General features: G+C 32.7%; 1 protein-coding gene and 1 long non-coding RNA gene across 2 annotated transcripts; one reads left to right on the forward strand and one right to left on the reverse strand.

Annotated features, from left to right (window-relative positions):
• Window positions 1–372: 372 nt before the first annotated feature.
• LOC102579110 (uncharacterized) lies at window positions 373–3,639 on the reverse strand. Its single transcript, XR_001473800.1, has 3 exons — window positions 3,387–3,639; window positions 2,099–2,190; window positions 373–533 (listed from the first exon to the last, which is right to left on the reverse strand). It is a non-coding gene; the product is annotated as an uncharacterized lncRNA (long non-coding RNA).
• A 364-nt stretch (window positions 3,640–4,003) lies between these two features.
• On the forward strand, window positions 4,004–4,669 carry LOC102593684 (probable lipid phosphate phosphatase 4). The gene is made up of 3 exons (XM_015309955.1): window positions 4,004–4,154; window positions 4,432–4,491; window positions 4,590–4,669. The coding sequence occupies exons 1-3, from the start codon at window positions 4,004–4,006 to the stop codon at window positions 4,667–4,669; spliced, it is 291 nt and encodes a 96-aa protein (XP_015165441.1).
• Window positions 4,670–11,630: the final 6,961 nt, after the last annotated feature.

Below are 11,630 nucleotides of genomic sequence, written 5' to 3' on the forward strand. Positions count from 1 at the left end.
CATGTTGTTGCAATAAACGCTGATGTTAAAAAATTTTGCAACAACAAAATATATTGTTGCCAAAAACTAACTTAACGCAACCAAAAAAATTGTTGCTTTATACGGCTTATAAAAAAATTCGCAACAAAATCTAATGTTGCCATAAATTATTATTTTTTACCAACAATATTAGTTGTTGCAAAAACTTGGCAAAACTTAGTTAGCAATCTATTAGAAAAGCTTTCAAGCAACATCATCTTTTATTGCAATAAATCAAATATTTTTTCATACATCTTTAGCAACAATTTATAATAATTGCTACATAGACAATACACATTTCTTTTTTAAAAATACATAAATATTTGAATTAAAACTATATAAATATGCAAAGGTCAATACATAAGATCAATGCACTAAATACTTACTACATATGTCTTTACTTGTAAAAAAAAATATAAGCAAGGTCGTTATATTCTAATCCTTCTAGTAAATTTTAAAAAATCTTCTTCCAATAATACTTGTGTTGCAACAGAGTTGACTTATACATGTTCATCCTGCATATAAAAGATAAACTTAATTATATTTTGATCAAGTAAATTATAATATTCACAAATATGAATTTAAAAAGTAAAAAGAATCACATAATAATACACTCTACGAAATACTTTAGCATATTTGTAACCATTCTATTCTCATAGCTTTTAACACAAAACTAGAGAACCTTATAAGCATAACTCAGAGAGTTAGCCCCATTAAATATGCACATCCCCAAACTATTGGGTGTCGCGACAAGTAAAATAAGAAATCACCCGACAAATTCATGACTGATCCGACCAAAAAGAATCCATCATTAACACTCAAAGACCGCCATATTTAGAGGTAGTACACAAAAAAAAGTCCAACAACAAAGTCAATAAAATATAAATTTAACACTTAACATGGATTTACATGTATGAGGAAGCAATCTGAATCCAATCTCCAAAAGGAACTACGATATAAAATCCGAAAATAAATAAAAGTGACACTAGTAAATTAAGCACTAATGAAACTTAAGATATAAAATTTAAATCATCATCATCTTTCCATGATTTTTTCAATAGAAATTCCCTCAACTTTGAACCCTTAAATTAGTATTCATGTTGAGAACTGTATCAAGAATTTAAGCATGTTAACATAATGCAACTTAGAAACTTAAAATATAACTAATGACTATTATATGACATCCAAAAAATTAATACACTAAATATGGTTCATCTTACCTTCAATAAGTTGCAAGAAAGAACCACGTTGGAAGGTAGCACAAGTTTATTCTATCCAAATAGTATTCAGAAAGATATGTCATGTATTAAGAATCGAAGGTCCCATATTGTGCCTGAAGTTCAATCACATCCCTCTCCTCAGCTCATGAAAACTTCAGTCCCTTTTTCAAGGCCTTTAACTTCACTTTTCTATGTGGGATAACATTGCAGTGTACACAATTTATCTTACTTCTACTTGTATTAACTCAAAACACCCTCATCTCTAGCATACTTCTCTATACTGGACAATAATAGGCCATCAAAATATTGGAGATAAACATGCACAGAAAAAGCCATCAGTTAAGGATTGCATCACGAAAATCGTACTAAATAAGCGTTTTGGATCCATCTATCCTTATAGAATCCACGTTGTTCCCCAACATATGCATGTACATCAATGAACCAAGTAACCCAATACCGTAACTGGTCAGATGAAAAACATAACATTTTATTAACACCAAACATATACATGTGCATAAAAGAACCAAGTTACCCAACATCGTAATTGGTCATAGAAACACACAATATCTTATCAACATATACTGAGTATCCTAGAAGATTTGGTCATTTCATTGTATGAGTATGACTATTTTTTGAGTAACAATATCACCTTTTGAAGAAAAAAAGAAGCAAGTGAAGAGTTACTTCACTCACAAATATTATTACCATTAGAAATCACAATTGACTAATATACTAATTAAAGGAAAACTAGCTTAATGGATAAGGAGTTACGTTAAGCTGCAACATCACTTGATCAGACCATACATTAATCGCGAAGATATTGAAAAGAACTAGAACTTCTACAAACACAATTAGTTTACCTTGCTGCAATTTTAGGAGAATAACAGATATGGGCTGAAACTATGGCAACACAACCAATCTCAATGGTGAGGAAGTGTAATTCGTCCTTCAACTGCAGAGGAAAAATCCACAAATATTTTAGAAGTGTAAACTTATACAAAGTCAACACATCTCAATAAGGAGTAGGAGTGGCAAACGAGTGGATCGAGTCGAATATAAGCCGATCCAAAATGAGTTAAACAAAAATGGATAAAATGCTCATCTCGACTCATATATTAAATGGGTAAAACTGAGTTACCAAAGGATAATATGGATAAATACGAATACTCATATTATAGTAGGGATCTTGTTAAATGTTTCAAAATTAAAATCTTTTAGACAACTTGCCAATACGATGTAAAAGGCCTTTGGATCGAATCAAACTTCAGTCACTTGGCCCATACTTCTTCACCTTCTTTCAACAGTTCATCTTCTTCCACTTTCCATGGCCTTTTGTTATCAATTGGACAACTAGCAACGATGATCTTGTTCCTTCAATTTACCAATGACCACTTACAATTCTCCTTCTTGTGTTCGATCTTTTTGCTGCAGATTTAAGGTTCAATTTTTTCGAATACCACTAAATACATACAATTAAATATTGACTTCATTTTTAGTAATCCAAATACTAGTATCAGATGTAAGAATAATATCTTTCTTTTATTTCACATGAGTTATTCTAAATACTAAGTATTTCAGAATGTTTTTCGCAGTTGCTCAAACCGAAGACCTCTAACTGGAACTTTCTTTTCAAGCAGTAACCAACAACTAAAGATTTTAGCATCCCTTTTGATAATTATGTTCATAGTTTTCAGTAAAGTCTCCCGATAACTATAGGTTATGTGGATATTCATCATCTTTAGAGATTGCTGAACCGGTTTGCTTATATTTCTTAGTTGAACTCCATCTAAACACCTAAATAATATATTACTCTAAATGCAGAGCAGTCTCATCCAATGCACATATTATTGTCTTGTTATTTTCTAATACCTAATTCTTAATAACAATTTTTGGATTCCACAAAATAATTATAAACTATAGAAGTTTTAAACTCACTGCTGCACTTGATAGACACAGTATCATATTGATGGTAATCATGGTTCTCATTCTAGGTGTTACTAATTCAATTAGACACAAACAATTTCAAATTTTCTTGATTTGCTTTGCTACCTGTCTTCTCACCCAGTTGAATACATGAATAAACACGAATACATCTTGAATGAGAAACAAATACAAAATCAGAGACAAGATGGTTGATTTCGTACTTACCTCAGTAGGAATATGAGTGGAAAGGCTAATGTTGCAGGTTGCACGACTGCAGCATAACTGAGACTTTGAAAGTACCTAATAAGACCTACAACTATATACGAACAATTGAAACTATGGAGGAAAAGCTTACAATTTGAAACCCTAATTCTGATTTGATGAAGGCTATTCAGACATAATTCGAAGCTTCGCCGGTGACCGGAACACTGAATCTAATGGGAAAATTAACGGTCAAATTTCAATTAAAAAAAAAAACTAAAAGTCGTGTGAAAAATAAGTGGGAGAAAGATTTGGGGTAAAACCGCAAAAGGAATAATTGAGGGAAATTTTACCGCGATAATTTTTGCTCAAATTTGAGAAACACTAAAAGTTTTTACCAACAACAGAAATATTTTTGATAATGATAAAAAATTGTTGTTGTTAATGTGTAACTATTTAAATTTGTTATATTAATAACTCAAAATATATAGCAACAAGTTTAAAAGATTAAGTAACAAGAAAAAACTTTATGTTAAAATTTTGATATATGCCAACAAAAAAAAAATAAAATTAAGTTGTTGCCATTTATTAAATTTAGCCAACAACTTTATAGTTGTTGCTAGAAAGTTGTTGCCAATTCTATGTTTTCTCGTAGCGCTTTTGACAGAAGAGGCCATGCTGCAAAACTCTGTATTGTTCTGCTTCCTTTACTCTTTGCTGCATTAGTCGGAATTTCTCGGATTGATGACTATTGGCATCACTGGACAGATGTATTCACTGGATCCATTATAGGTTGGTTCAACGTTCCTATCCAACACTTGTATGGATTCACTACTTTGATAAGTTTGCAAATTGATTTTAGCTTGTTTACCTGATAATATAAAAGTATACTATTAGTATCATGTAGCAGGTTAACCACTATAGACATTGCATGTAGTTGGCCTTCAAATGAACTAATAGTGTAAAAAAACATTACACTATCAATGTTCGCGCCTTATAATTATCAAATTCTGACTATGCTATTCTGAGAAATAGTGTAGCTAAACATCTCAGTGTTTTTTTCGTACAGGAAGCGTGGTTGCCTCTTTATGCTACCTGCTTTTCTTTCCATTCCCTCATGATATCAACGGTACAGCCTCAACTCTCTGAAAACAGAATGAATCTCTTAGTTCAATGTCAACGTTACTAGTTATTTTCTAAATATTGTTCATTTTTCCATGATAACAGGGTGGGCACCTCATGCATCTATCAAAATGAGAGAAAATATTGAATTGCACTCTACATCAATAGGAATTGACACTGTGTAATGCAACGAGAGTACAAGAGGCAACCCTCATTATCCAGGCATGAACAGTAATGCAAGATGTTGATGGCAATGGAAGGAGATACTGAATTCAGATCTCCATAGCCTCGTCGAAAGAGGAAATACATTATCTAAACATGTGTACTCTTCTTTTAGTTTAGTCTAGCTTATGTTGGCTTAGTCTGAAGTCATATCTATATATCAAAAGAGTTGTACAATATGGAGGTAACAATGTTCATTACCTCCTCATTTTCTATGGGGACAAAGAAAAGGCTCACACTCTTACAAAACATAGTCTTGTTGTATATTTTTATCTACATCTAAATAAGATGAAAGAGATTACTCCTACTGTTGGGTTCCAAAGAATTAGGGCATCATATTGAAGCTTACTGTAACACCTCACAATTTTTTTGAGCTAAGACTCGAACCATTCTTCGTTGTAAGTAGGATTTTACCGAGGAATTTAAAATTTATTGAGTGTTAAGGTCACTAGATGTAGCACCTTAAGTTTCAAGAAGAACTAAAGAGAGTTCATTCAAGTCCTTCCTAAGTTCTTCTAAGATTTGGGTCAAATTAAAACGACCAGAACTCTCAGTACAGGATGAGTAAGGTGTTCCATGAGATGGAAAATGAAAGGTCTTTGAATTATCTTTCCAACGCCACCGAGTTTGCTAAGTTTCGAGGTCGGATGAGTGAGATATACCCTTTTGAAGTCAGGATGTCCAGTTAAGGAAAGTTACCCGAAAAGAGTAAGGGGTATTTTGGTCTTTTCCTTACCCAATCAGATTCAATTCTCAAGAAGAGAAAAGAAGGGAAAAGAGGAGAGGATCAAAGGGTTTGTCGAGGTTCTTGAGTTTTGTTGCGGATTTTCGCCATGGGTTTAATCCCTAAGAGGTATGTAATCTTCCATAGTGTTGGGTTTGTTCACCCACACGCCAATCATGTTATTTTCAGCGCAATTTCATTCTTGAAGTTTAAAGATTAGAGTTCTTGATGAGTTCTTGCAAAGTGTTCTTGAAATTCATCCTAAATCTTGTTGTGTTGGGGTTTTAATGATTTCTTGAGATGAAAGTGAGTGTTTTGAGGGCTTTATTGAGTAGATTAGAGTGTACCTATGTTAAGTAATCAAATCCAAGTGATTGGGGAAAAAACCATTCGATTCTAGGATAGTTAGGGTGAGAAAACCAGCAAAGAAATTCGTCGGGTTTTCTGGGTTGGGGCCTGGCGCGTCGCACCAGCCAGTGCCCCCGAAATTATGTTCTGTATTTTAGGGGATGGCGCCTCGCGCCACTCAGTGTGCCAAGGTCGCCTGCCCAGTCCAGTTTGCAGTCGGTTGCTCCGTTTGAGTTCTTTTAAAGTGTACCTTCACTCCCTTTCAATTCTAACTACTCTAAGCTACTTTTAAACCCCTAGAAATCATTCATAGCATGAATCATAACCTTGAATTCATAATTCATATTTAAGGTAGATCTAAGAGTTAAGTCTTGAGAGTTCTTTTGAACATTTTGAGAAAGACCCTTTGAGTCATTTTGAGGAGTCTTCTACAATTTCTAATAACTTGTTTCAAGACTCGAGCAAGTGAGTATGGGGATGAGGAGAATGTATTCATGAGTCTACTTTAGCATCACAACATCCTTCATATCATGAACCATTACACTTGAATTCATAATTCACATTCAAGAGAGTGTTAAGAGTAGAGTTTAAAGAAAACTTTTAGATTCAATTGTGAATCCTTTGAGATCAACTATCAATTTGAACTAAGTTCTAAGAAAGTAAGTATGAGGATGGGAAGATTTGAATACATGATTTCCATGTTGTTATGTAGACCCTCGAGTTGAGTCGTTCATGCCCATGAATTCCACATGAACTCCATAAGTTGAGTATCTTTGAGAGGAGTAGTACCTTCAAGTTATAAGTCTTGAGTATTGAGTTCCTAACCTATTTGATATTATATTCCTAATCATGGGACTATTACATGTTACCCATGAAGTCCTTGAGTCGAGTAGTTCATGCACATTACTCCGCATGAACCCTATAAGTCGAGCAGTCTTGAGATGAGAAATATCATTGACTCCATGAGTAGAGTAGTCCATGCTCATAATCCCGCATGAATCCTCTGAGTCAAGCATTCTTGAAGCGAGTATTATTATTGAAGTTCTTGAGTTGTGTGTTGTTGAGGCTTGAGTATTAAATTCTAGTTACGGTTATTGAAAACCGTTAATTGAGTCGTTCACATCCATAATTCGGTATGAACTTTATTTCAAGAAGTCTTTTACAATATTTTAAAACTTGTTTTAAGACTTGAGCATTGAGTTGAGTAAGAGTAAGAGTGAAGTTCATTTTTCAAAAGATTATATGGGAACTAAGTATTTCCAAGAGTAAAATGTTTTCACATTTAAACAAGAGAGGAAACACTGATTTCCAAGATAGCTTTTAAGTTAGTTTTTGAGTAATAATCTCAAAATAACTCAAGTCTCCATAAAACCATGTAGCCAACATAGGTAGAAAAGGTCTTACTTTTTAGATGATTCTTTAATGCTTTTTAGCATAGACTAGTGGATCCACTTAGTTGAGGCATTCTATATCCCGACAAGTTATAGGACAGTTTCTGGCAGCATGGGCGAGACAGTGTATCATCACATAGCTCATAGTGATGGTTGTTGGTTAGACAAACTCCCATAGATTTATATTATATTTTATTATATACAAATTGAGTTGTTATTGTGTTCTTCAATACATTGAGTTGCTAGTTACTGTTTTAAAATCTTTCCATATATTGCATCTTTATTGTTGCTTTATTCTTGAGTATCTTGAGTTGAACTGTATTTCATTGAGTTGAGTACCCTATTGTTGAGTTGAGCCCCATTTCACTGAGTTGAGAATCTTATTTCTGAGTTGAGTATCTTATCCTTGAGTACTTCTGATTTGATTGAGTTTGAGTAGTTTTGAGTATTCCTTGTGTTGAGTTGAACTATGTTTCTTTGAGTTGAGTTGAGTTGAGTAAGTTTGAGAAGAGGTAAGTATGTTTCTTTTCCACCAGTTCAAGCTTATGTTTATGCTTTAGAATTCCCCTTACATACTCGTACATTCCATGTACTGATCCATTTGGCCTGCATTGTTTCATGATGCATATATAGGTATTCAGGATCATCAACAGGTGCTTTGTTGATATCGCATGGAGTTTGAGTTAGCTATGGTGAGCAGTGGCGTAGCCAGGAATTTAATGAAGGGTGTCCAAACTTTTAATAGTAATTTTTTTTAAAAAAACGACGATTTAAATTACCAAAACAAATAATCAAGTTAAATATAGGAATATTTTTAATAGAATTACAAGTGTATAATTCAAAACTAACATAAAGAAAATAAACTACTATTGAAAACATAATTTAAAGATATTATTACAATTATACTGGACGAGGTTTCATATCCTGAAACATTTTTATAATAGACTCATTAGAAATAGTACGAAATACTTTCTTTCTACATAAGGCACTATACGAACCGTCTAAAAACTCATCATCCATTCGATTTTGCAAGTCATTTTTAGAGTATTTAAATCTAATGTCTTTGTTTTTTAGAAGAATGTGACAACATCTCTAATTGATCTACCGTTGTTTCTTTATTTGGTTGACTTAGAGAAGTCAAACTTTTTTTGGTACTCTATTATAATAATTTCTCATGTGTATTGAAACTTGAAACTAAAATATTAAGTTGGTTATTTTTGTTATAAAATAAGAGAACGAGAAGAAAAAACAGAGAGAGAATTATTGAGATTCTATTCTTAATAATATTGTGATATAATTTGGGTAAATAAGTTTCCTATTTATAGAGAAAGAAAACCTTATTCCATAAAGGGAAAAATTAATTAAAATTTAAGGAAATCTTATTCCATAAGGAAAAGGTATTAAAATTTAAGGAAATGATTCAATTTTAATTGAAAAAAATCCACAAGAAAAAGTATTAAATTCAAGGAAATCTTATTCTACAAGGAAAATGTATTAAAATTTAAGGAAATAATTTAATTTTAATTGAAAAATAATAGTTAGTAAAGGAGGGATTCAAACTTGGGTCTTAGAGACCTTCATGATACTATTATCCACCAAGCTATTGAACTTTTATGTTAAAATTACGCATGTTTATTTACTTAATTGAATTCAAGAAGTCAAAATAATTACAGAAAAAGAAAACAACCCTGCGGGGAATCGAACCGGGAAAAAAACTGAGGACTACACAAGCTATTTCCAATTCCACTGCGCATCACTTTGTTATTTTAGGGGGTCCAAATTCTATATATATCAATATAAAGTCAAAATTTTACGTGTATATATAGTATAATTTTTCGACGAAGGGTGTCCAACTTGGACACCCTAGAGCCTACGTGGCTCCGCCCCTGATGGTGAGCCTCCTTGCTTCCGGAGGATTTCCATTTACTTTCAGTTTTGTCAGGATGTCGTAAGTTTTGTCCCGACTTCCATCTTTGTCATTTAGAGGCTTCATAGATAGACAGTAGAGTTTCAGAAGTCTGCTAATTTATTTTGTTAAATGTTTTCAAGACTTAAGTTGTCTATTTTATGGCGAGTTGAATAATTTATTTTTATTCAGAGTTTTTCATTTGAGTTTAAGCTTTGTAATTGAGTTTCATGAGTTTTTATTCAGTTTTTAGCTTTGTATGCTTGAGTTAGTCTTCTGCTTGTAGTCATACAGGATGAGGGTTCGCTTGGGGACCAGCAATAGTTCTCGAGTGCCGGCCACGTCCAGGGTGTAGACTCGGGTCGTCATACTTACGATTGCAAATAATGTTTGGAATAAATTAAATGAAAAAAACTTATACTAAAAATATAATACTATTATATAATTTGGTCAATTGGTCTCTATATATGAAAAAGTAATATAAAGAAAATATTGAAACTGTTCAGAGAAAATTTTCCCCTAAACAAAACTCTTAAATGACTACAATCTGGATGTTATTGTGTTCTTTTTGTATGAGAAGAGGGGTGTTTACAACTTTTCCTCATAAAAGGAATAACAAATATGACTGAATTATATTTTCCTCGTAGAAAATAACAAAAGCAATTATGATAATGCTAATATGGTAAGAAAACAAGGATAAAACCTTACTATCTAGGTACAAATGTAAGATCACTAAAGATAAAGCAGCTTCTTGACCAAGCAAGGGCATGAGCTATCTGTTGGCTTCTCTAAGGCAATTTCAAAAAGCTGAAAATTATGAGGTGGACGAATTTGTTTAGTTTTCTAACAACTTAAAAAAGATATAGTAGGGTGATCAACGCACATATTTGACAACTTTCTATACGTGATGCTTATACGAACTTTCCAAAAGTTAGTAGGGCTGAAATAGGCTAAAAAGAGGGTCAAAATCTAATCCGTCCATTTCTTATTTAGTTTAAACTGATTTTTTTTTATAAATATTTTAGTACTTAATAAAATTATTATTTTGTTGTATAATGAGAGAAAAATATAAGAATACTAAACATGAAAGAAAGAAAATGATATGGAAAATCGAATGTAGAGAGTATTATTTCAGTTCTCTTCAAATGTGTCTTTCACAAGGGTGAAGAATACACTTTTATAGGATGTAAAGTTCATCCGCTTACAACCTTTAAAAAATGTGTTAGTACTATATTTAAGAAATACATTAAATAGATACATGTACGTTAGGGGAAATATCCACAATCGAACGAATTCATAACACTTTCCCTTGGATGTTTATAGATAATGTGCCTCGTTAAATCTTACTAGGAAAAAGCCTATTGAAGAAAAAAGTACGCATATCTTGTAATACACCTAGAATGTTGCCTCATTAAAACCTTATCATGAAAATTCAGTAGGACAAAACCTTGATTAAGGGAAAAAGGATACTTTGCATATTTTACTCCTCTTGATGAAAACTTTATTTGATATCTCGGACAACACATTCTAGTCTTATATTATAGCTTCTCAAATGTTGACATTGACAATGTCTTAGTGAACAAATCTGAAACGTTATCACTCGTATGAATCTGTTGAACATCTGCCTCACTATTTTGTTGAAGATCATGTGTGAAAAAGAACTTAGGTGATATATGTTTTGTTTGGTCTCCTTTGATATATCCTTCCTTCAATTGAGATATGCAAGAATCATTATTTTATATAATATTATTGGAATCTTTGTTGACACAGAATGACCACATAATTGCAAAATATGCTGAGTCATCGATCTCAACCATACACACTTTCGATTGGCTTTATGAATGACTGTTATTTCTGCATGATTTGAAGAAGTGACAACTATTGTTTACTTCATTGAACGGAATGATGTCGTTGTACCTACACATGTGAATATATAGCTTATCTGAGGTTAAGTTTTGTGTGGGTCAAACAAATATCCTTATCATGACCCAAAATTGGGTCATGATGACATCCACTACACCCCACCGAGTGGACGAGCCTAAACTCAAATAACAGGATGCGGAAGACAGAGTTTATACAAAAACAATAATAATAAGTGGAAGACTAGAATAATATATAGAGAAAAAGGGTCATATCATATATATATGTTGTACAAAATGTAGAAAATAGGCCCAAAAGTGACTAAATAAGAAACTAACACAAGATACCAATCCCTTGAATGTTTCACCTATACAGGAGGTACTACAAACAGAAAGCCATAAGTATATATAGAGAGCTGACTAATCCAAAATACAAAATTAGAGTCAGTACAAAAGAAGGACAACAACAAGTCCCTGAATGTTGGGAGCTCACCATAAATCTGTGTTTGTGACAGCCATGGGAGATCCAACGCTCACTGAGGGTGGCTCACATTGGGATCTGCATAAGAAAAAGTTGCAGAAATGCAGTGTGAGTACTAAAACACGGGATACTCAGTTGACATCATAGATCGACTGAGCTTAGAATGATCATATATATATATATATATATATATATATATATATATATAAGAAAAG

Source organism: Solanum tuberosum, unplaced genomic scaffold (genome assembly GCF_000226075.1).
Source record: "Solanum tuberosum cultivar DM 1-3 516 R44 unplaced genomic scaffold, SolTub_3.0 scf00115, whole genome shotgun sequence".
In the NCBI taxonomy this organism is placed as follows: domain Eukaryota; kingdom Viridiplantae; phylum Streptophyta; class Magnoliopsida; order Solanales; family Solanaceae; genus Solanum; species Solanum tuberosum.

What these genes read in the sequence shown, in the direction of transcription:
- LOC102593684 (XM_015309955.1), top strand. Translation starts at nt 4,004, where the DNA reads ATGTTTTCTCGTAGCGCTTTTGACAGAAGAGGCCATGCTGCAAAACTC. An exon ending in ATTCACTGGATCCATTATAG is followed by an intron (nt 4,155 to 4,431) that starts GTTGGTTCAACG and finishes TTTTTCGTACAG; the next exon opens with GAAGCGTGGTTGCCTCTTTA. An exon ending in ATTCCCTCATGATATCAACG is followed by an intron (nt 4,492 to 4,589) that starts GTACAGCCTCAA and finishes CCATGATAACAG; the next exon opens with GGTGGGCACCTCATGCATCT.